This window comes from Vigna unguiculata, chromosome 3, assembly GCF_037176805.1.
Source record: "Vigna unguiculata cultivar grain cowpea cultivar isolate G323 ecotype 2 chromosome 3, ASM3717680v1, whole genome shotgun sequence".
NCBI classification, from domain to species: domain Eukaryota; kingdom Viridiplantae; phylum Streptophyta; class Magnoliopsida; order Fabales; family Fabaceae; genus Vigna; species Vigna unguiculata.
In genome coordinates, this window is record NC_140794.1 from 47,316,875 (window position 1) to 47,343,076 (window position 26,202).

The window sequence follows — 26,202 nt, forward strand, 5'->3', positions numbered from 1 at the left end:
GGCAGAAAATAAATGGGTCTTACATAAAGGATGAAATATGTGTAAAAATATAATATAATCTTTAAAAATATAAAGGATATACATAAATATGTAAAGTAGACTTTACATAGCAAATAAATCTTGAGCACCACATTTGGGAGTTGAACTATGGAGGAAATCTTCATAACTAACCATCATAGAAGGGATCTGAGCTAAAAGTAAATCCACTATGAACCCCAACTGTTGATCATTATGATTGGAGCTAAAGTCAATTCTTGTGGAATATTAAAATAGAGTCATGCTCTTTGTATTTGCATCCAGATTTTACTTTCTTTCTAGGACTTACTTAGAACACTTCTCTTATAATTTTAAAACACTTTTGTAAGAGATACAGATAGGAACAACGACTCTTTCTTGTTCTTAGGTTCCTGAGCAATTGAATTCTCTTGTGTTGAAATTGAATTTAACTGCTTTTGACTTTTTTTTACTGATACTAATTTTTATCTATTTAAATAATATAATTTTAAGACATAAAAGTGAAATATATTTTTTAAATTTTAATTTTATCAAATGACTAAGTGATTAGAAATCATAAAGCGATAAAATTAAAAATGAAAAAAAAATAGTATAAAAAAAGAATTAATACTCTTAAGTTATTCTTTAATAATTTATTAAACGACCAAGTAAATAGAAATTATGAAAGAATAAAATTAAGAATGAAAAAATAGCATAGTAAAAAAATTAATGATTTAAATATAAATTATTCTTTAATAATAAATATATTAAAAATATATTAGAAAAAAAATTAATAATGATTAAAATGTATCTAAAGACACACATTAAAATAAATAATTATTTATTTATTTTAAGAATCAACAAATTTTTAAAATAATTTATAGGGATCGCCATATATTAAATTGATTAACAAAATAATTTTAACTTTAAACATAAATGAAGTTTTAGAAATTGATATCAAGATTTTAAATGTGAGAAACTAACAGTGTCATTTAAGAAGTAAAATAATAATTTATTAGATATTATATAATAGAATTGAAATATATTTATATTTTTACGATCGATTGGTTTAGAAACAAATGGATAAAATATATAGTATTTTTTTTTAAAATAATATTATTTTAAGAAATGAGAGAAAAATATATTTTTTTAAATTTATTTTATTCAATGATCAGGTGATTAGAAATCACAAAAAAAAAAAATTAAAAATGAAAAAAATAGTATAGAGAAAATAATTAATACTTTAAATATGAGTTATTTTTTAATAATTTATTAAATAAAAAAGTAATTACAAATTATAAAATAATTAAATGAAAAATGAAAAAAAATACTATAGAAAAAAAATTAATATTTTAAATATAAATTATTCTTTATATGAATATGTTAAAAATACATTAAAAAAAACTTTGAATGATGTTAAAATGTGTTGTTTTGAAGATTGATATGAATATTTTAAATTTGAGAAATAAATAGTAGTATTTAAGAATTAAAATAATAATTTATTAAATATTATTTAACTGTATGTACATGTGACAATAAAATAAATATAAATAAAAAAATATAAATAATGTCAAAAAACTAAAATATCAATTTTTTTTAATAATTGTCAACAAACATAAACATGAATAATAAAAGAAATCTTTTAATATCTTATTTTTTATATTAATATATAATAAATATAAAAGATGGTAAATACATTAATATAATTTATTAAGCATTAATCCATTATTATTACATGATCATTTATTTTACAATATATATATATATATATATATATATATATATATATATATATATAATTCTATTAAATGTACTTTAATATTGATTTCCGTGAGGACAACTTGTTTTTGATGTATTGTACTACTAATACATAGAAAAATAATTCCTCTGTTTCAACTTTTTTCAACATCTATCCACTTTGAAGTTGAAAATGAACTTAATAATCCATCTTTTCCTAAACCAAACTTTTGTCTATCGTCCATCAACCGTGGGTTTGAAAGTGGATTTATTACTACTAATACTACACTATTACAAGAAACAACTTGGTTAGGTATCTCAACAACATACAGTAGCATTTAATGAAGTCACCCAACTATATGGTGTCCATAGCGTTGAGAAAAATAAATTAACAAAAAAGCAATAAATTGATACTTGAACAAAACTGAATTGTTATGGAAATGGGTAGGGAAATGGAAGAGATAGTAAGAGATTTGAGGGAATACTTCAAGACTGAAAAAACCAAAAGTGTAACATGGAGGAAAAACCAGCTCACAGGTATCTTAGACCTTATTCATGAAAACGAAGATGCTATATTCAAAGCCCTTCATCTAGATCTTGGAAAGCACCCTGCTGAGGCTTACCGTGATGAGGTTTAATCAAACACTTCAACTTTTTTTCTGTTATTTTAATCATCTCAGTCTTAGTTAAAAGTTGATCTATTTAGCTTGTTTGTATTTTAGTCTTTGAACTGTGCTGCTGGGTCCTTCTTTCACTGGTTCATTGATTTTCTGTAGGTTGGAGGGGTAGAAAAATCAGCCAACAAATCTTTGAGCTGTGTTCAGAAATGGATGGCTCCTAAAAAGGTAGATTATCCTGTTTTCTTTTTTTCTTCATATTTTGTATTTCTGATAATGTATTCATTGTTCGTTGTTATGGTTCTATTCACTGTTTTCTGGCTTTTCTTCCACAATTTTCTTGTTATGACGTAAGTCAGCAATTAACATTTTTTTCATCGTTGCAGAGTGATATCCCTTTGCTTTTCTTTCCAGCTAAAGGAGAAGTGTTCTCAGAACCCCTGGGTGTGGTTCTCATATTTTCTTCATGGAACTTCCCAATCAGTGAGTCTTAAAAATTCCTAACAAACCCATGTTTTCTCTTTCTCTAGTATGTATATAACATATATTTTTAATCCTTACCTTTAGTTTCAGAATTATTCATGAACCAGTTTCCATACACTATGTGTCAGCCATGCTAAATCAACAATTTTGTCCTTGTATATTTTAGCAGGGGATAACTAAGTTTCTGAAGAAAATGAAAATTACTTTTAGCTTTTGAAAAGTGTAAAGAGTGAGACAACTGTTTCTGAGTTTTATGAAATCATCTTATTCTTAAAGTAGTAATGTTAACACATTTGATAATAAATTGTATTTTTTACGATTAATTTTTCATTAAATTAAAAAGTTTCATAAACCAATTTTCTATCAAATGGTCTAGATGGACTCAATTCTTCCACATTTTATATTTATATATTAAATTTTACTTTTTTCTTAGTGAAACTAAATTCCGGTCGAAATTACACATCTAGAAAACAAATAGTGTTATTCATATCTAAAACATATATTTTTTTTGCTAGAGAACTTTTCAACTATACATCTTTTAATTTTTACTAGAATAAATAACAAATTTTGATTGAATCATTGTTTCTTTAATATTTGAAAGCAATAAAATTAGAAAAAAAATAAAACTCCACACAATAGTGTAACCGGATCCTTACTTTCGTACTAAATTCAAAAACTCGTGTGTGATATAACTGATAATATTAATATTTTTTAAGAATTAAAGTGATGACAAGAAGTTAAATTCAAAGATTATAAAATAATAACAAACACTTTCTGTTCTACTTTTATAACTAATGTGCAAGTATTTTGAACTTTCAAGGTCTAAAAAAGATGGTTTGCCTATTAAGAAAGTTTTTAACTCCTAAGAATTTTGTGTAACACTAGAAGTTCAGCAATGCTTCATATTATACTTCGGTATTTCAAACTTAAGAAACAACTGTTAATATATACATATGTTTATGCAGTGCTGTCATTGGATCCATTAATTGGGGCAATATCTGCTGGAAATGTTGTAGTGATAAAACCTTCAGAGCAAGCTCCAGCTTGCTCTGAGTTCCTTGCCAATACCATTCCTCAGTACTTGGACTCTAATGCCATCAAGGTCATTGAGGGTGGATCAACTGTTTGTGAACAACTACTGCAGCAAAAATGGGACAAAATCTTCTTCACTGGTATTTTCTCCATACCAACCCTGTATTTAGAAAATTTTCTCTCCGAAATAATTTTAGACTACTTCATTTACTTGTGTCAGGTATATATATTTGATACGTGAGAGTAATTTAATAACGATACGATGACAGATAGAACCATAAACTTAATAAATAAATTTTGTTAGAATAAATCCACGACTTTATTTCATGTTAAGAAAAAAGATTTAAGTCTAATTAATCTCACAAAACTGACTTAATAAAGTTTGCACCCATTTTAATGTGAAAGTTTCAACACAAAGACAGCTACAAACTGATTTGTTCTTGGTGTATGAAATTTTCAGGAAGTCCAAGTGTGGGAAGCATGGTCATGTCTGCTGCTGCAAAGAATTTAACTCCTGTTACTCTAGAGTTGGGTGGAAAATGCCCTGCCATACTTGATTCGCTTCCCAATCCTTCAGAATTTAAGGTAGTTCACATGAGTTATTATGCTTGCAACATTCATTCAATTTCAAATTCAAATTTTTCAATGAGTTTTTTAGTGCAGTACTGTTCTTTGCTGCTGAGCATTAATAATATATTGATGTTGATATTTAAAAATTTATAAATTTTTAGTATATTTTAAAAGATTAATGTGTGAATTAGTGTATTTTAAAACAGTATATCAAGTATATCAGAGAATCCAAATTCTTCGATTTCAATGTCTAATTGGGTTTGCTTTGCTCTGCACACTTATGGGCATCAAGTTGGCAGTGAAAAGAATTATAGGAGGAAAGTGGGGACCTTGCAGTGGACAAGCTTGCATAGGAATAGACTATTTGCTCGTTGAGGAGAACTTATCATATTCTCTGGTATTCATCACAATCAGAAGCTGCTACTTTTTATTGATTTTTGTTTTGTAATAGAAAGTTGGTGGTTTTCTTCTAGATAGAGCTATTAAAGAAGATAATCAGAAGATTTTATGGTGAAAACCCGGCGGAGTCAAAAGTAATTTCCAGAATAGTAAACAAGCACCACTTTGAGAGAATACGCAATCTTCTCAAAGAACCTCTTGTCGCTGCTTCCATCGTTCATGGTGGTTTGATCGATGAAGAAAACCTGTAAGTTATGCTGGGAAATAGAAGTGGAAGTGGTTAATTAGTTTTCTTTCAATTGAGCAGTTTCTTTCAACCTTTTTTAGGTTCATCGAGCCTACAATCTTGCTAGATCCTCCACTAGATTCTCAGATAATGACAGAAGAAATATTTGGTCCACTGCTTCCTATAATCACAGTGAGCATGGCAATCCCATAATTTCATGTTTTCAGTTATATTTTCTCGTTGCCTCATTCAACTCTTGCACTTGGCATCTGTGCAGCTGAATAAAATTCAAGAAAGCATTGAATTTATCAATGCAAAACCGAAACCTCTTGCCATTTATGCCTTCACCAAAGATGAAACTTTCAAGAGAAAAATTGTATCAGAAACATCCTCAGGAAGTGTCATATTTAATGACACCTTGGTTCAAGTACTGCTTTCATCTAACTTAATTTTCCTTTTTATCAAGAAAATCATAATGCAAAGGAATCTGGTAATTAATACTTTCTCTGTGTGTGCAGTTTTTATGTGATACATTACCATTTGGAGGTGTTGGGCAGAGTGGTTTTGGAAGGTACCATGGGAAGTACTCTTTTGACACTTTCAGCCATGAAAAAGCAGTGATGCACAGAAAGCTGTTCCTTGAAATTGAACCAAGGTACCCTCCTTGGAGTCGGTTCAAGCTAGAGTTTCTGAAACTCGCATACAGGCTCAACTACTTTGGACTATTACTGCACATGTTGGCTTTCAAACTCGGCTTAAAAAAATACAACTAGATCAATACAACCTCAACTTCCTCATGTTGTGAACATCAACTTCGTGTTGTAATAAGCGAACCTCTGTGTCTCTTGTTTTCTTGCTTGTCATAGAATGTTTCTACTTCCAACGTCTCAGATTTTGAAAATGAACAAGGTCTCTTAAATAAGTTTCTTTTTTTCGATGTAAAAAAGAAATAGTCATCTTCAACATGATTAGATTAATCCATGAATTATGGTAGTATTGATGTATTAGTATAAATGTAAGTGTTTTTCAACGCTTAAAACCTTTTATAGAGTATTTATAACCAAGTCAAACTTTTCTAAATGAAGTTACTTTTAAAGACACAGAGTTGTTAAGATAAAGACAACATTTACTCATAACATTTTAATTACACAAATAGCAACTCAATTTGAAGACTAGACAAGAAATACAAATCTTCAATTATGAAATGTGTCGACATTATCATCTATTTCAAAGTTTTTCTTCAATCTGTATACAGTCTTTACCTTGGAAAGGTGATCATGATGCATGGGAGTGAGAGCTCCAAGAAATCTGTTTGGGACAAGACACATTGTTGCTTTTACGTGTTTACGCAGCTGCAAGTCTTGTACCACTTCGATTTGACTCAACATATTCGAGACTAAACTCTTGAAATTCAATTGTTGATTCATTTGAAACCTTTAAACAAGAATCTTAGAATAATGACTTTTACCTGTCTATGGGAAAACAAAAACAAAAAATACGAATTCAGAAACTTGAGTGTAGCGTTGGACGAAATAACGTTTTGGGCATTAAAGGGTTTCATGAAGAGTGAAGACAATTAACTATAATAATGAATGGGCTTGGATACATGTCTTGTCAGAGGAAAGACTACCTCAATGTCGGAAGCTTATTGTCCAGAACACTTTTCTTTCATTTTTTTATTTGTCAAATATTAATCGTTAATTTTTATTAGTGGAAATTAATTCGACAACTTCTTCAACTCATAATTTTAGACAACTTCTTCAACTCATCATTTTAAATTCATTAAAATCTTTTTTTTTTAATTATTAACAGAAGATCAAATCACGATTTTTTTTTTCTCTTCCCTTTCGTCTAACATAAGAAAGCATGTAGCCATTGTATGAATGGATACATGTATTCTCTTCATACAGATTATCAAAGGTTTAATATCCTTGTTGAAAAATAATGGCTTGTGAATTATATCTTTTAAAAATTTACAAAATAAATTGTTAGACATCTTTTTGAAAATTTCTTCTATAATCTTCAACTCAAAGATAATCTTTAAGTCATTATAATAGAATAAAATGTTTCTATGTATGACTTTTTTTAAACCTTATAGAAAACTGAATAAAAGCAGTATTCCAAACTGTCCAGTTTTTCAAGATCAAGAAGGTTAAGAAAAGATTAAAAAAAGAAGAGATTTACATAATGATTTTATACTGGTTTAATCACAACTTTTGTTTTATATCCCGTAATCTAAACTACTAATCCTATGCCTAATAAATTTGTAATAATAAAATAAGAAAAAGAAAATTAGCAGATTGATTTATTTCTCAAGTTTAAGAAGTTTTTTCTCATCTTTTTTTTGTGTGTGTCCGTGTTCAAGTACTTAGGGAACAAACTTTACAAAAAAAAAAAAAGAAATAAATTTGGGAAAAAAATATTTAAAAAAATAGAATTCTGATTTTGAAAATAACACACAAAGATCTAAAGTACAATTATTTAAAAATATTTATAAAAACTCTTCTAAGGTTTACTTTTACTTCTTTCCATATGGTCTACTTGAAGTAACACTAAAAACTTAAAACATAAGTTAAGATAAGATGATTTTAGCACTAATATTATATATTATGTTTTCCTATTGTTATGTTCTTTCTCATTGGACCATTATTTCTCAAGAGTCTTTCTTTTAATAATATATGCTTAAAAATAAATCAATTATTTATCACAATCTAATAAACCTTTATCTATTATAATTTTAAAAATATTTTATGATATTGAAACTTGAAATAAGTTTGAAAATAAAGTATTTGATATCTTCAAACACATTGATTATGACGATATTGTGTTTTACATACTAATTTCATCAAATATGGTATCTGTAACCTCCGAGTTTTTGAAAACTTGTACAAAAAGTTCTTCTCAATTCTCCATTTATTTACACAGGACTTCCTATATATGGGTGAGGGATAGTGTGCCATTTATTTGAGACAATAGGCAAGACAATTCAATAGTTTGGGTTCATAAACACTTCAATGTAATTACTATGATTCATGCCAATTATATCACATCAAACATGCTATGTGTAATTTTTCAAGTTTTTGAAAACATGTACAAAAGGTCATTCTTAACTCAACACTTATTTGCACATGACTTACCACATATGTGTAACAGGTGTTATGGCATTATTTTGGGATAAAAGACAACACAATTCATTTATTTGGGTTCATAAGCACTTCAATATAAAGTACCATGGTTCATACCAAATACATCTAGATTTTTCTATATTTAAAATCTCTAGAAAAATAATTTTTGTACTATATATTTTTAAGTTTTTATTTTTGTACTTTCTATAATTTTTTTATATATATAAATCTAAATGTTTTACATATTCATATACCTCATTTTTAACTTTACATTAATTTTCTTTTCAAATAATTTGACCTAAAATCATATCATTATTTAATTTTATTTTCTAATTAATTACACATAAACTTTATTACATACATTATTTTAAACAAATAAATATACATCACTCAAATTTAATTTTACATAAAACAACCATTATATAATATATTATTACCATAATTTTTCTATTATCATAATTACCATATATATTTAAATTATCTTATTTAATATTTTTATTCTTCAAATTGTTTACTCCTTACCTACTTATAAAAATTAAATTAAATATATCTTTTTAGTTTCAAATTCACCTCACAATAAGGAAATTTTAAATTATAATAAACTATTTTTAATAAACAAAAAATTTTAAAATTTTAATAAAAAATGATTTTTAATTATTTTTAACTTTTTATAATTAGAAAAAAAAATTACTTAGAATTCGTTTCTCAGACAGCCAATTCTAGCATGAGTTCTGAAAAAAAAAATCACGTTATATTCTCATATGCAGATAAATAAATTTGTACCATATACAAAAAAACGGTTTATTTCACTGCATAATGTTTGACAAGTTTCACTGAACTTAATAAATTAGAAAAATGTCCACTTTACTAAAAAAATCCTTTTTGTAATCCTGAGTAATGTTTGATAATTATATTTTATATATTTTGTGATGAGATTTTTGAAAATAACATGTTTTCCGGTCAAGGATTCATCACAAAATTTAATATTTGATTACAAAATTCATGTCATAAATTATTTGAGATATAAAAAGGAATATTATTTTAATAAAATTGGTAGAACAGTAAAGAAGAAAAAAATTAATTAAAACATAGTGAAATTTAAAAAAAAATGTTTTTTCTTTTATTTTTCAAATTTTTAATAAAGAATGCTCCAAGTGGGATTTTCACTTTTAAAAAAAAAATCAAATGGTATTGTAACTATTAGAAAAAGAAATCCCTGTATTCGAGTCAACTCCATACTTCCCTTATTTTCCAGAATATTTCTACATATGTAAGTGGCAGAAAAACAGCCCTGCGTTTGAGACTTTAATTTTTTTTTAATATAGCTAATATTTTTATTAAGATATTAAGTTTTTTAGTATTTTTCATTGATTCCTGTTTAGGCAAAAAAATAAATAAAAAATGAGAAGATCACTAACATTAGATGGATGTCCATTAAAACTTATATTTCTTTGGAGATGAATAAAACAGTATATTTTAGTTTATTCTATTTTAGAAGTTTCAGCAATTAAGATTCAAATATAAAAATAACCTGAGTGAATTTATATTTTGAACTTTATCCAAATAAGTTATAAATAAAAGAAAATAAATTAATTTGATTTGTTTACAGATCAATCGAAACTAATTAGTTTTGATTAGTTTAATTTAACGCGAGCTCTGTGATAGTTTAATTCCTGATAAAATAAAAATATGTATTAATATAATAATTTATAAATAACTAAAATATTTTTATATTAAAAATAGAATATAGCTAAATATCATGTATTTACAAAATTAAATAAATCAACATCCCCACGTACTCTTTTAAGTTGACTTTGTCCATAAATATATATATTTATGAAAGAATTTGAAATATATGTATCCCATTATTATTATATGTCATTCTTTATATTTTGTATATTTGTTTTGATGTTTAATGTCTTATTCCAGACTCTGTGATTGAAATCCTTATCATCAAATGACACATCGTTCTATGTACAAACATCAATCACTCACAAACAGTAGACATATTTTGTGATATTTTATTTTCGTTGTATTATTGATAAAAGCTTTCATAATTAGTATTACTTTTATTATAAAAAAATAATTCAGTGTGGAATCTCACCAGGAAGAAGATCTCAGAAGCAAAAGATTGAAGGGCACTTGAAAAGCTCTCTTAATTCACAATAATTGGTAATGATAAATGATTATAAATATGGCCATTATCCATAATTGAAAAAATTAAAATTGTATTCTTAACTAGACACGTGTTATTATATTCTAAGTAGTTGTTGAGTTTGGCGGGCTACCTAATCCTGAGATGGAGAAGAAGAACCTTCACTCTTAACCTTAATATTTTTTTTGGCCAAACAACAAACAGCTTTATTACAAAAGAGTACCAGGATACAAATCAGCATAGTACATGACAGGACCCACCACCACCTTAAATATTTCATTTACTCATTCGAAACATTAACATATTTTATACACTTATTTTATTTTTATTCACAAAAAAAAAAATTATGGATAAATATGATAGGACCAAATCTTGATTAAAATAGATTTTAAATTATTTTAATATTGTATTAAGATAATAGTTTAAATCTAATTCATCTTTATAATATATTTATTTAGTAAAATACCGAAGAAAAAACTCAAACTATTTTGTTGTTTTTCTGAGCAATGAATGAAATGAAACAATAAAATGTTTGTAATGTGTTAAACGCGCGATTGAGTTAATAAAAGGATGAAACCACTTTCACTAATAATAAAATAAGAAAACCAAAAGCACTTCCGGTCTAAGGTTTATGCGCCTTTCTGCGCTCAAGAATCTTTTTCAATTAAATAAGACTAATGCGTCGCAAGCTCCAATCTTAAAGTATATAACCCTAACTTTTAAATGTTAATCATATAGTTAACGTAATAAATTATTTTAGAAATATTTTAAAATGTTTCATAAAATTATAGTTTTATATGGTAATAATATATATATATATATATATATATATATATATATATATATATATATATATAAGTATTTCCTTAATAACTGCTTTTCTCCTACTCAATTAATTACTTATTTTTCAAATCTATTTCTGTTTTAGTTTCTATTTTTATAAGTGAAATAAAACTTTATTTTGTGGTGTCTATAAGGAGTTGTATATAGTGTACCAAAATTTATTTATACTTGAGAGTGACGATTCTTGGACATCGGGATCCTGAAAATTATAACGAGTGGAAATTATTGAAATCAATTTAATTCATAAAAAACATTAATGAAAATATTTGATTAAAACCTTTTTTAATTTACTAATGTACATGAATCATGATTTTTGAATTAGAAAGGTGCATTAAAGAGGGAAATGAGAAATGTAATGTGAAGTAAAATAAAAAGTAAAATGAAAAGAAGATGAGAAATAAATATAGTCATATAGATCAAAGGAAGAGAGATAAAGAGGAGAGAGAGAGAGAGAGAAAGAGAGAGAAAAAAATAATTGCAGGGGAGGTACGAAGAAGGCAAAGGCATGGGTGGGGTTAGTAGGAGATGGGAAAGAAGTGGGATTAAGAACTATCTAAATTGAGTGAAGACAAAATAAACGATCACGGTTGATTAGGTGAACCCAATAAGGCCATCACATTAAATGATTGCTTCAAGCCCTAGATCTTCAGAATCTCCCTCTCAATATGTGTAACCCCACTCTCATTTATAAGGAAGGACAAAAAGAAGTTTCTTCAAAACATTCAATACCTCTTCTCTCTCTCTTTTTTTTTTTCCCTTTCTTTCTTCACCTCAATACACTCTGCATGATTCTGTGTGACATGGAATGGATCATTGGACTATGGAGTCTCATGGGTATCATCCTCACATGGTGCTGCTACTGGTTTCTCTGTGTCAAAAAGGACAACGGTAACAGGGTCAAACAGAAGAAGAAGAAGAAGGGGAAAGTTCCCAGAGGAAACAAAGGTTGGCCTTTACTCGGAGAGACCCTTGAGTTCATTGCTTGTGGCTACACCTCCAACCCTGTCAGCTTCATGGAAAAACGCAAGTCTCTGTAAGACTCTTCCATTCCTTTCCTTTCACTTAATTTTCCTGCTTTTTTTTTTTCTTCTTTTCTTACTTTTCTTTTTCTGCATTCATTCTCCACGAGGGTGATGACATGCATGCTCACCCAACACAATTTTTCATTTTTCTCTTCTCTTTGCTCCTTTACTTATGGTTGGAGCATTACATCATTGATGCACATAACTGATTTCCCGACTCACAACAACAACTATCAAAGGTCAATTTATAATACAGATGTATGTTTGTGATTCCTATATATTAGGTATATATCCATACACACACGTATATATATATTTATATATTCGTAAAATATTTATAGCAGAAAAATAAAAACCACTAAAAGTCTCTGTCCCCATGGACATATCCCCTTACTTCTAGTCTATTCTTTGTGAAGGCCCAACTTTTAACAACTCTGTGTGGTCCTTTACAATGTTCGCATATTTTTATCGGTGATCATGTGTTAGTGGCAATTCTGTCCTTGTACGTGGTCCACATGTACACTGTTCAACCAAATGGAGAAAAAGAAAGTAGAGTTTCTCAGACCTTTAAGTTTAAGCAAATATTTAAGTGGTATTAACACACCATGGCCACAGAACGAAGCACGTATTTAAGTTCTTTCTTTCTGGAGTTTTAAGGTTTTTTAACTTTAGATTCAAATGTTCAGAAAGGAACTGTTCAACTAATTTCGGCGAGCTACTTGGAAACTTCAAGTAACATGATTGGGAGAAATAAATGACACTGTTTTTGGATAAATATATGCATGGATAATATGGTTAACGTGTTGAATTCATATATCCTCACCTATTTTTTTATAAAGAATAATGGTGAATAAAGATGTAACTGCTAGTTGATATTTAGATAGATAAAGAAAAAAAAGTAAGTGGTTAATACGATTTCATAAATGTTTAAATACATACATATCGTAAGTGTGGTGATAATTAGGATCACACAATATCTCTTCTTTGGTGGAAGAAAACAATTTTGTTTTGAATTGTGATAATTGTGTATTGGTGTGTGATAGTTTATATAAAACTCATTATTTTTGTAAAAGTAAAGATTTTTGTGAGGCGAAAGGTCTTATTTTGCTGCGATGAAGACAGTGGAAGAAGAGCCTTTATGCACATGTAGCAGAGAAAAGGCAGTTTTACCATTATGTGTTTGACTGTGTGCATGGTTGAAGTAACGAAGCAGAAATTAATGAGGAAGTGGGGGTAAATTAGCAGTGAGAAGTAGTGAAGGGAGACATTATAGGTTAGAATGAAGTGATGAAAAAGGGTATTTGAGAGTTTGCAGATGGAGAAAGAAGGTAGCGTGGGGAAGTGGCAGAAGGCTTGAAATGGAATTGAATGAACGTAGGTGAAGAAGATATATATGCTAGTACAGATTCACGGAGGTCCATATATATATATTTGGGAACATTAAAGGCGTCGTGATATAATTAATAGATATGAACCATTTATGGTTGTACCGTTGTAGGCTTGCAGCTTCTATAGAGAGAATAGCATATCCAAAGAAGGAAGAGCAGAAAAGCCTGCTTCTGCCATAACTGGACCTATTCTAGATTCACCTTTGGACTTTAGTGGATTCTAGAACTCTACTTGCAGTTGCTTCTGCACCCAGTAACCACAAACATTGTTCACCTTCAGTTTCCCTTTTAGTTTATATCTTTCTCACTTTTATTTCATTTCAGTGAGTTCAATTCTTTTACTCGGAATAAGAAAAAATAATAGTACATGTCCTTCTATCAAATTTCTTTTACTTAAATACTATAATTTATCATTTTTTTTCTGTTCAAAGTCTTCACAAATTAATTTTATTAAATTGCTTTGAACTTCAAAACATATATATTATTTCACGCAAAGTTTTTACCATCCAAATCCACTCATTGTTTCATTTTCTAAAAATTCCTTCAGTTTTTTTAAATTCTTTTCCTACATGTTTTGCTTTTTCAAAATTTTAAATTATTTTATATTCTAAATATGTCATAAACTCATATATATTTTTATAAAAAAATATGTTTATATGATAGAAGGGCCGGTTTTGCTTGATTTCAAAAATAAGAAGTTTAGTTGACTCAAACAAAACTTCAGAGTAAAATCGCGTGTGATTTAAATTAAAGGGAAAATGTTATTAAATCGAATGTTAATAGAGGGTTAATATTTTGAAGGGCAAAATTTAGGCTGTTATATAATTACTATCGTTTTATAAAAAAAAAAATATAGCTTGGATTAATATTTTGTGTTTTCATTGTAAAGTATTTATCTATATAACCACACTAAAGAGCCTTCTCGTTACTGATCTACCTCCACACGGAGTTTTGAGCTAAAAACGCTCTCTGATGCATTTATTGGAGAGCGGAAATTTGTTGTTATGGTTGAAAACGAGGTTCGAAAATACGAATTCAAGTCTGATTCATATTTCATGATAGAACTATGAGCTGCATCTAAGGATCAAGTCCTTCGGTAAATTAACTCTTTTATCTGTTAAAAAAACAGAATTTAATTTCTTTTTTCTCTTACTTTTACGTAATACTTTATAGAGTAATAGGATTAATAAAAAAAATGTTTAATTACTCATTTAAATTTTACAGATATACATTTTTTTTGTTTTAATATTTAAAAATTATTAATTGTAGTTTCTACCATCTAAGATCTGAAAACAATTAAAGATGATATATATATATAAAAGTTAAAAAGAGTGATCGAAAAACAAAGCTTTTGTTCATATTACGGGAAGAAATAGAGAATTAAACCAAAGAAATTCCTGTAGGATATCTTGGTTAGTAAATGAGAAAGAGAGGAAGACGATGACTGAAATTTTGTATCTGGGGTGTGAATATTTGTGTGCAGGTATGGTAGTGTATTTAAGACAAGCATTTTGGGAACTGGTGTGATTGTGTCGACAGACCCAGAAGTGAACAAGGTGATTCTGCAGAACCAGGGGAACATATTCGTCCCTGCTTATCCAAAATCGGTGAGAGAACTAATGGGAGACTACTCCATCCTCCAAATGAACGGGAACATGCATAGGAAAATTCATTCACTTCTTGGAGGCTTCCTACGATCCCCTCAATTCAAAGCTCGAATCACTGCAGATATTCAACACTCTGTTAAACAATGCTTTGCAACTTGGATCCACCAACCAATTTACGTTCAAGATCAAGTCAAAAAGGTCCACTTCATTTTAATTTCATCAAATTCTACTAAACAAAAAACTACAAATGTTTGCTTACCAATCAATTCAATGCCTAACTAAGAGATGTTTTTCTTTTTCCAATTTTTGTCCCCGGACATATATTATATATCAGATCACATTCACTATTCTGGTTAAAGTTCTGCTTAGCATTGGTCCCGGTGAAGATTTAGACTTCTTGAAGAGAGAATTTGAAGAGTTCATAAAAGGGTTGATTTGCTTACCCCTCAAGTTTCCTGGGACAAGACTATATAAATCCCTGAAGGTTATTTCTCTCCCACGACAAAAATTACTGAAATTTCACTTTTTGTGAGGGTCACTAATTTAAAGTTTTCTGCTTTAAATTACATATAAATTGTGTTTATGACTAATTTTGGATTGTAATGTTGTGTTAGTAGTAGTTGTTGAATTAAGTAATGAATTAATGGTGCAGGCTAAGGAAAGAATGATGAAGATAGTGAAGAGGGTAATAGAGGAAAGGAACAATAATATCCATAACAAGAAGAATACAGAAGAGAAGGGAGGTGCAGTAAATGATGTGGTGGATGTGCTATTAAGGGATATTGGTGATAGCAACACTATCTCTAACATGTTGGAAAATATCTGTGAGAACATAATTGAGATGATGATCCCTGGGGAGGAGACTCTTCCCACGGCTATGACCATGGCTGTCAAATTTCTCAGTGACTCTCCCCTTGCCCTATCCAAATTACTGGTACATTTTCTTACTCATCATCCACGCTTTCTTTTTTTGTTCTTTAAATTATTATCTATCCACACATAATAACACGATGGAACAAAAATATTCGACGTGATCCTTTTGGGGAAATTCGACAGCAACTATAGCTATAAGATATAACTCAAAATTTAAAGACAATAACCTTACGAGTCTTATGGTTGATCCTTATTGTTCTACATAGTCCTTCCTAACTTTTGGAGATAAAATTACGAATATATTTGAAAGCATTGAATGCGTATGGTGAACATGAATGGAATCTAGAAAAAATTTGATGGACCCTACAGATTGGTGCTCGTGTGCGGTACGGGCCACAATAAAGAAGTGTTTGAAGTACTCTCACAAGTCATTTTCCTTTGGAGCACTATGAAGCATGAACGAGTTTGAAGTGGGGCTAACATGGATGTGAATGTGGAAGTTTGTTGTGTTTTTGGCGATGCTACATATTGAACGGCTCTGAAATTAGGACCACCAATTAAATGCTTCCACCACAGACCCTTTTATTTTCCCAATCACCACACTCACTTTATTCTTCCTTAATTTTTGTTCAGTTATTATTTGAGTGACAGATCAGTAACTTAGACAAGTTGGGTCGAGTCGAGTAGAAAAAATTTACAGTTTTTTCTACTTAGTGTAATTATTTTGGTATTGAGAATGTAATTCAAAATCTGTGTTGAAGTAACTAAATATATGATTGTTTCACACCAGGAAGAGAACATGGAATTGAAGAGGCAGAAGAATTGTGCAGAGGATTATGTGTGGAGTGACTACCTTCAGCTGCCATTTACACAAAATGTGAGCCTTTAACGGTAGCTATGGAAGGAAAAATCAATTTCCAACCGATTATCATAACATTATATTCTATAAAATACCATGTGACAGATTTTTTCCTTTCTGTCTTTCATTTACCACTCACAAGGTTATCAGCGAAACTCTAAGAATGGCAAATATTGTGAATGCCATTTGGAGAAAAGCAGTCAAAGACGTTGAAATCAAAGGTAAGTTTCTAAAGAAAAAGGAGGCAATGATTTGTACTCTTTGGCCCTGAAGCATTTGTACACAATTTGATGCTACTATTTTGACCGTGTGTAGGGTATTTGATTCCAAAGGATTGGTGTGTTGTGGCATCTCTTAGTTCTGTTCATATGGATAACATGAATTACGAAAACCCTTTTAAGTTTGATCCTTGGAGATGGGAGGTAAGTTAGGAAGAAAGCATAAAAGAGTGTCTGATATGATAGCTGTAGAAAGAAAGCGTAAACTGATAATGAGTTATTTATGAGTACAGAAAAGTGGAGGTGGAGCTAATAACAATTGGTTTACACCATTTGGTGGTGGACAGAGACTGTGCCCTGGCATAGAACTCTCTAGGCTAGAGCTCTCTATCTTCCTTCACCATCTTGTTACCACTTACAGGTAACAACTTTTCTCTAGAAAAATGAAAAGGCACTTTATGATTTCAGTGTATAAATGGTTTGTGTTAGCATACATCCATGTTTTAGGTTCATTACTTTGATTTTTAAGATTAGTTTTGTGTGTAGATATAACTCACCTATCTTGTAACATTTTATACATAATCAATATTATACAATCTCCTACTTCATATATTTTTTGGTTTTTTACAAGATATCAGAACTCCAAACGAACCATGATTAAAAGATAATTTTTGTAGTAGTTCTTTTTTTCTAAACCCTAAGTCTTTCTCATTAATTTTATGATTGAGAAGGAATTCTTGGGGTAGTTTTTCGACTAATTTCTACAGTTTGTACTCTGCAGATGGGTTGCTGAGAAGGATGAAATAATCTACTTTCCAACCGTGAAGATGAAGAGGAAGCTCCCAATCAGTGTAACAAGCATTAACAGCTAATTGGATTGAAGATTGAAAGAATTGTTGTACAGTAATATGATAGATAGGTGTAGATATTTGTTTGAGTGTAGAGAGTAAAAAAAGGTTTAGGAAAAAAGGGAGTGTGTATCGTTGTGTTAGCTCTAATGTCACATCTATTTTGAGAGGAGAAAGGTGGCTTTGGGCCCTCCTATAATATTGAGAAATTGAATGCAAGTGGGAATTATTGAAGCTAACTCTGATCTTGAGTCTCTGTCCATTAAATTTTTGTGTTTGATTCCTTTGTAACGTTTGTGGTGGGTTTGGATCTCCATGTGGGTTTTGTTGTTCTATTGGTCCCATGCCATGATATGGGCTCGTGCTCCACCACCCACTCTTGTTCTCTCAATTAGTGGAATTGTACAACTCTTGTACCTGCTACACGATCCCACAATTAACAATCATATGTTTTCATGCAAAAACTCTATCTATTTTAGTTCACTCTCATTTCCGTTCCTCAAATTCTTCCCAAAATAAACGCTTTCTATTTTATTACTTCTGTAGGGAAACTGTACTTCTACTTTAACAAATTATAATTACATTAGGTACAATAAACACATATTTTGATCTGAGTTATTCATTTATGGTTAATTATTACTATCATTAACATGATAGGTTTTAATCTTAGTTGTAAATAAATGGTAAATTAAACAGTTGTTAAGGCAACTCACTCTCAGTTGTGCTCACAGTCTATTCCCACCATTCGTTCGTTATCTATTTCCGCTGGAAAAGTTTCGTACAAGTACCACAACATCATGCGATGTGGTTGTCACGTGACTTTCCTCCAAATCAACGCCCAAGGTTCTGCCAACCCAAGCTCGTGCTTTGCATCCCCATCTCCCCCTTCTGTCTCTTTTGAAGTTTTAAAACCTTGACAGGGACTCAAGATTTTAGACCTCAATTATTCAAAGCTCAAAATTACCGTGGCCCTTCATAAAACTGAGCATTTATGCAAACAATTCATCATTCACAACACTGAAACACTTTACATTGGAAAAACTTGATAGAGGGCGTAATCAGTTAATTGGAAAAACTTTACATTTTCTTTTGGAAAAGAATTATTCAATTCTCTTTCACCTCAAGCCATATATAATTTTATATAACCTGGTTGAAACAATTCCCTTTCACACCGACCCAAGTTATAGAAACCTTTGTCAACTCTCTTGACATAAATATCTTTTTCTATGTGAGTGTCTAAATTGTTGATAACTCCCTCCTCAACCTAGGTTGTATCAAAGCATGAAGATGATGACTATGGTGAAGGGTGGCTCGCGGAAGCAATGGAGTAATGGTGAGAAGATGTCTCGATTTGGTGATTAATGGCGTGGGATGGAGGTGTTTGATGGTGTTTTAAGAGAAGTTAAGTCAACTCTAGAGAAATGAGTGCTAGGGGACTTCATGGGATGCTCTAGCAAGTGACGAAGAGACAAAATATGACTCAAAAATAAATTTGAAAGCATAACATTATCATTCTCAAAATGAAAAACACATGAAAGAGACACTTCTATTTATAGAGCAAGGTGTCTCCAAAATGGGCCAGAATCCTAGAATGTTAACATGCACCAAAACGCTAAAAATGTCATTTTGGTGAAGGAAAGTTTGACATGTGACACTCTCACTCCCGTGAAAACCGAACCAATCATGTGTTATCATGTGAAAAACCACTTTATGAAAAATCTTTCCGATAGGACAATGACACATGCCATTACCTTTGTAAGAAAACTCTCCACTAAGAGTTTGCCATGTGACATGTGTGCGACGTCCTTCACCCTTAAGCTAGAGTAAACATAATTAAACACTTGAGAGTTGCTTAAGTTAGGCGTACATAATGTTCCACACTTAAGCAAGATTATTTTAAAACCTTACACTACTTGACCCTTAATACAAGGCCTAAAGAAATCTTACACTACATGACCCTTAATACAAGGTCTAAATATTCATAATTTACTAAAGATACTCCATTGTGGTCCAAACGAAAAAAGCTTTGCTTCACCTTGCAAAGATGACTCTAACTCTTCATGAAAATGCTTGGCCATGCCAGAGGATATGCCACCAATTGTAGAGTGTGAATAATTTTGTCAAAGAATCCTTATTCAATACATATCCTATAACCACACCTCAAAGCAATTCATATTTGGAAATACTACAATCACATCACATACACTTTTAATCAACAACATCAATAAATTATGGTTATTGTTCTGACTCTACTCAATCTCACATATACATAAATGTCTATAGTAGATTATGGATTTTACCTTCGCTCAACTCAACTCTCACTCATATATGTTATATATTTATATATCTACAGTAGATTATGACTCTTGTCCTAACTTTACTTGACCTATCGCCATTCTTTATTTTTAGAATCTCAAAAATCACACATTTTCCTCCAAATACTCCCTTCTCATTCAACTACCTTACAACCTTGCCTAGCAAGACCAGTTGGGAGTTTCCAAAAACTCATACTCGCTCAATGAACAACCTCACTCACGTGAGATATCCTTAGGTATACTTGCTCAACGAGCCATGGATCGCTCAGTAACCAGTTCCTCTTAAGCTCTTTGGATTTTTACAAATTTATTTTTTCTTAGGGAGAGGACTCACTTGCCCAACGACCAAGCTTTGACAAAGAGAAATCAAACAAATTCACCCAGCAAATTCAAACCTTGTCCGACGAGGTGGCCAACCAACTTGAGTTCTCTGAGTTTTTATAAAGTATAATGATATTTTAACCTACTTTTTTTGACCTACTTTTAATCCACCATTCCAATCACCCTCAAATCATCACATCACATCACTTAGAAAATCAAAATAGATAATTGAAAGATGATTGAAGTGATAGATTAAAAGTAGGTAAAAAAAATGGATCAAAATATCATTATCCTTTATCATACCCAACTTGACATACACCAAAGTTTTATCATATATAATCCTAAAATTATTTTAATAATTGGAACAACCAGAATCTTTAGACTTTTTTTGCTTTTATAGGCAAAAATAGAAAAAGAATAACTTAAAAATAGTTAATTGAAAATTTAATTGTTTGAAAACGTGGAATAAAGAAAATACCTTTTAAAAGTTTATAGTTTGATTGATTTAATATAAAATAAAAAGAGAGAAAGAAAAACAAATAGAAATGGGTAATTACAAATAAATTCTATTATTTTATATTTTTCCCTATTTTTTATTTAATAAAACAATTATTTTTCTCCTTTATTCTTTTTTGTGCGCCATATAAGATAAAATCTAGAAAATATTTAAAGTAACTTTTATAAGCTATTAAATCGCACAACTTTTTTCTTCATTTCTTTCTATCTAACCATTAAGCCACATTATCACTCCTACTCGATTTATAAGTAAATAAATTAGTTAATCAAATTTCATTTTATAGAAGCTACCATTCCTCTATAAATACATTTTTTTTTTCGTTTTACACTTCTAAAATTTTGACCAATCTATATATTTGTTTGAAGATTGAAATGAACCATATGAGTCCTCACATAGAGAACTAGTTGTAGTTGAGCAAAATTTCATTTTAGGTAAGTTCATTTCTACTACATCTCTTAAGTCAATTTTTGGTAGTTTTGCATGTAAGCATTAGGAGGCTTGACATGTGGCTCTAAAGGGCTCAAAATGAATTTATCTTTTGATTGTGATTGTTAGGGTGTACTTAGATCGTTGGTATGAGTTTTCTAGGTTCATGTAGAGCATTTTACGTTTAGGGTCCTTGGACCTTTGTGAGTTAGAAGCTCAACTCCAAGGGAAGCTAACTATTTGGTTGTTTTAATTTGTTATACTTATCTGATTTGATGGTGTGAATTGTGATTATTCATGTGTAGATTATTGGTTGTTGTGTTGAATGTTAGTTGCTGTTGTGAGTTGAATATTTTGTGTAATTGAAAATTATTTGACGATTGATATATAAATTTCGATTAATTGACTCTTGGTGACCTATTTTTGAACTAAATTGCACCTATTGTGACTTAAAAATGGATAAAAAATCTTATTGATGATCTATCTTTCAGATTTTTTAAATTATATAGCCTCGTTGGCTGAGCAAGTCAACCATAAGCGATAGTAGAAAATATAAATTCCAAAAAGTTTAGTATATTTCACTCGCTATGCGAGTCTAATGGAAATGGCTCCTAAGGGTTTGTGTTGCTGGGTGAGTAATGTTGTCATTGAGTGAAAATATTTTATAAAATGATAAAGATATTTTGACCTTTTTTTTACTTACTTTTAACCTACCACTTCAATTACCCTTTAATTATTTATTTTGAATTTTTTAAGTGATGTGATATGACAATTTAAGAATAATTGAAGTGATAGATTAAAAGTAAGTAAAAAAAAAGGTTAAAATATTATTATCTTTTCATAAAATCATCTCCTTTTGTTGTAGTGTCACTCAGATATTGTGTTATTCTCTAACTATTAAAATCGAATATTAGTGAAAGGAGAAAAGTCATCATTCTTAAAAGAAGAGACTTATAATATAAGAATTTTCCCATGTTTATAAGTATGAAAAACGTGCTTAATTATTATTTATAGAAGTAACGGTTTACGGAAATTGGTTTGCATAATAAAGTCAATTTCTGATACACTACGATTTACGTTATTTTAAAAAAATGCATTATTATGGAAACTAGTTTATTAAAGTTTATAAAAAGGAGTTAAAATACATAATCACAGTTGATATAAATTATAAGATAATTACTCAAAAAATTATCCAACACATGTCATCCTAGTTTGACGAACCAATTTTTTCGTAATGATTCAAATATGTAAAACATTTTATTAAAATATAAAGTTATCAAACATAACGGTACATAATTTGATAGAGTAAAACCATTTTACACTCTCCATATATAAATGGTCATATCATAAAAATTTACACTGTAAACATTGATTAATGTATTGTATTCGGTACATTACAAAAATAATTTTCATATATCACAAAACAATTTTATAAAAATTAAAGTCGGTAATTTAAAACCTACATTTTTGTAAGATATGTGAAAAGAGGGGGAAAAGAAGAGATGATGACTTTTAAGAGAAGAAAATGAAGAGAAAAAAAAAATGAGGGAAGGGAAGGAAGGTTAGATGGAGGGGTAATTTTGGTATTTCTGAAGTGTAAAAGAACTTGCCCTGTCTGAAGAGTAAATACCGGGTGTAAATTGCATTAACATGATACATACGAAAATTGCGCTTAAAGGGAAATTACAAAGCCCACTACTTCATATATATTCGGGACAGTTGGAATGTTCTTAGTTATATAATTTAAAATATAGCACTAAATTAGATAATATAAAATATAATTTTTAATTACACAAATATAATATAGTTTTAAATTAATAATATAAAATATAATTTTGAATTATGAAATTTAAAATATAATTTTGAGTTACATAATTTAAAACGATATTTTAAATTACACAATTTTAAATCTCAAATATGGTTATAAATTACATAATTCAGAATCTAAAATATAAGTCTAAATTTTAGAAAATCATTTTATATTATTCAGTTCGTATATTATCATTATAAAAATAATTATAAACTTCCACAAACCATAAATCTTGGATGTCCCTGGTAGGTTGTTCTTAAACCTGTTTTGAACACCTAATTTAAAAGATATTTAACATATTTAGAAAGATATAAGTTTTTTAATAAAGTAACATAAATGGATATTTTATTAAATTTCATAGTTATGGGTGGGGGGAAAAAGTGGAGGAGTAGAGGAAAGTAGTAATTTTTTCTATGCGGCCCTTCACTTTACTAAGGAAACAACTGGGCCATTAATGAAAATGTTGCAGTTTTTACTTCCTGCACGACCAGAATTTCGTCATGCACCTCTCAAATTTAAAAATAATCTTTTTTATTTGAAAAAGGGACTTCTGGATGACAAATTTAGAAAGTTTTCGAAAAAAGGGTTTTCTGGAACTTCTGAAACGAGATTTTCGGAATAAAATTCCGGAAATGAAATTTCTGAAAAAATATTTTAGAAACAAAAATTTCAAAATGCAGGAAAAGTTTTCTGAAATAAAAGAATGGAAATTCTAAAATAAATTTTTCGGGAGGTGTGTAATGTTTTTCAGAATGTATTTTCTAGAACACCCATTTATGAAATATGTTTCGGAATGAGTTTATTTTCTACATTTTCTCTCTACTATGAAAGAGTGAAGGATGTTTAAATATTTCCTCTTGTTATGGGATACAAATAGTAATTATGGGATTACAGGAAGCAATAGCGAAATATTGCCCCTGATTTATATAAAGAAAAAACATTCATACATATTATATTTTATTATTATACAATAATATGTCTATGGAAAAATCAAATTGCATAGAATTCTAATAGAATACGGTTTGATAATCAGAAATAATTGTGTCTGCAAAATATCACTGTATAAGAGCACACCGATGCAAAATATTAAAAATAGCGTGCCAAAAATATGCTGACTAAAATAGCTTTAGAAAAGTACCAGTTAGTTAATTTAATAAAGTTTGTGTATACTTTTAGTAGTTATATAATATCATCCTGTTCTGATCTTGGTCCCGATAAAAAAAAATGTATTTTATCATTCAAATTATATAGTTTGACCTTATAAAATAAATCAATTTCTGTTTTGCTCACTAAAAAGTTTTATTTTAATTTCTCTATCATTTAAACTAACTACTTTTATTCCTAAAATTCTTTTTAAAATAATTAAATCGTGTTTATTTTAGGAATATTTTTAAAAGGATTAAATATGTTTTTAGTCTTTTAACTTTCATTAAATTTTGGAATTAGTCCATTTCAAAATTTTGGACTAATTTAGTCATTTATCTTTCGAAATACGTAAATTTAGTCATTTTAATCAAATTTTGTTAGGTTTATTTGAAGTTTTGTACGCATTTCAGGAATATATTTAAGTTATTTATACTGTTTGACACATTTTTGCTTTAATGTTAAGTCAAATACTATTATAAAAAGCGCTTGAAATAAACTTTGCAAGTAAGTTCCTCATAAATTAAAAAACTTTGCAAGTAGGTCCCATATAAATTTAAATATGTGCAGTTCTCTGATAAATTTAAAAACTTTGAAGGGATGTGCATGATAAATTTAAAAATTCTTCAGGTCCTTTATAAATTTAAAAACTTTACAGTTTGACCTAATAAATATAAAATATTTGTAGGTAGGTCTATGTTAAATTTAAAACTTTGAAAATAGTTCTCCTATAAATTTAAAAACTTTGCAAGTAGTTCTCCTTATAAATTTATGAAGTTTAAATGTAGGTTCATATAAATTTATGAAGTTTAAATGTAGGTTCATGATAAATATAAAACTTTTGCACTAAAGCCCCTACAAAATTTAAAATATTTGGATGTAGGTCCGTGAGAAATATGAAAATTTTTTCAAAAGCTCCCTTATAAATTTAAAACTTTGCCAGTAGGTCTCTAATAAATTAAAAAACTTTACAGATAATCCCTTTGATAAATTTAAAAACATTGCAGGTATGTCCATGTTAAATTTAAAAACTTTGTTATTATGTCCCTTATAAATTTAAAAACTTTGGAAGGAGGGTCCCTTATAAATTTAAAAATTTCAGGTAGGTTCGTGATAAATATAAGATCTTTGAAGGTAAGACCCTGATAAATTTCAAATATTTATAAGTAGGTCCCTTACAAATTTAAAAATGTTGTAGGTAGGTCCTTGATAAATTTAAAAACTTTGCAGGGAGGTCTCTGATAAATTTAAAATATTTTCATGTAGGTCTTTGTTCAATTAAAAACTTTGCAAGTAGGTCCCTAATAATTTAAAAACTTTGCAGGTAGGTCCCTGGTAAATATAACAACTTTGCAAGTAAGTTCCTAATAAATTAAAAATATTTGCAAGTAGGTCCCATATAAATTTAAAAATTTGCAGTTCTCCGATAAATTTAAAAACTTTGAAGGAATGTCCATGATAAATTTAAAACCTTTTCAGGTCCCTTATAAATTTAAAAACTTTACAGTTTGGTCCCTAAGAAATTTAAAATATTTGTAGATAGGTCTCTTTTAAATTTAAAAACTTTGTAAGTAGTTCTCCTATAAATTTAAAAACTTTGCAGGTGGTTCTCCTTATAAATTTATAAAGTTTAAAGGTAGGTTCGTGGTAAATATAACAACTTTGCAAGTAAGT

The 26,202-nt window shown here is 29.1% G+C and overlaps 2 protein-coding genes across 3 annotated transcripts; both read left to right on the forward strand.

The window, feature by feature from the left end:
* The first annotated feature begins 2,116 nt into the window (after positions 1-2,116).
* Positions 2,117-6,043, forward strand: ALDH3F1 (aldehyde dehydrogenase 3F1). Its single transcript, XM_028062413.2, has 10 exons — positions 2,117-2,363; positions 2,508-2,576; positions 2,735-2,831; positions 3,797-4,003; positions 4,324-4,448; positions 4,726-4,830; positions 4,907-5,079; positions 5,160-5,250; positions 5,336-5,485; positions 5,577-6,043. The coding sequence occupies exons 1-10, from the start codon at positions 2,166-2,168 to the stop codon at positions 5,829-5,831; spliced, it is 1,470 nt and encodes a 489-aa protein (XP_027918214.1). The 5' UTR covers positions 2,117-2,165; the 3' UTR covers positions 5,832-6,043.
* A 5,585-nt stretch (positions 6,044-11,628) lies between these two features.
* Positions 11,629-18,460, forward strand: LOC114179716 (3-epi-6-deoxocathasterone 23-monooxygenase CYP90C1-like). 2 transcript variants are annotated; one of them, XM_028066137.2, is made up of 9 exons: positions 11,629-12,214; positions 15,075-15,396; positions 15,533-15,682; positions 15,851-16,132; positions 16,862-16,948; positions 17,073-17,151; positions 17,246-17,352; positions 17,442-17,569; positions 17,916-18,460. In XM_028066137.2, exons 1-9 carry the CDS (start codon positions 11,847-11,849, stop codon positions 17,953-17,955), a joined length of 1,563 nt encoding a protein of 520 aa, XP_027921938.1. In that variant the 5' UTR covers positions 11,629-11,846; the 3' UTR covers positions 17,956-18,460. The 2 variants fall into 2 exon arrangements, with proteins under 2 accessions (XP_027921938.1, XP_027921937.1); XM_028066136.2 differs by having other exon boundaries at positions 11,630-12,214; positions 17,930-18,460.
* Positions 18,461-26,202: the final 7,742 nt, after the last annotated feature.

Bases quoted from the DNA above. Each gene is read 5' to 3' on its own strand.
- LOC114179716 (XM_028066136.2), top strand. From the start codon at position 11,847: ATGTGTAACCCCACTCTCATTTATAAGGAAGGACAAAAAGAAGTTTCT. The intron at 12,215-15,074 runs GTAAGACTCTTC...ATTTGTGTGCAG, and splicing joins ATGGAAAAACGCAAGTCTCT to GTATGGTAGTGTATTTAAGA. The intron at 15,683-15,850 runs GTTATTTCTCTC...TTAATGGTGCAG, and splicing joins GACTATATAAATCCCTGAAG to GCTAAGGAAAGAATGATGAA.
- ALDH3F1 (XM_028062413.2), top strand. From the start codon at position 2,166: ATGGAAATGGGTAGGGAAATGGAAGAGATAGTAAGAGATTTGAGGGAA. The intron at 4,004-4,323 runs GTATTTTCTCCA...TGAAATTTTCAG, and splicing joins GGACAAAATCTTCTTCACTG to GAAGTCCAAGTGTGGGAAGC. The intron at 5,251-5,335 runs GTGAGCATGGCA...GCATCTGTGCAG, and splicing joins CACTGCTTCCTATAATCACA to CTGAATAAAATTCAAGAAAG.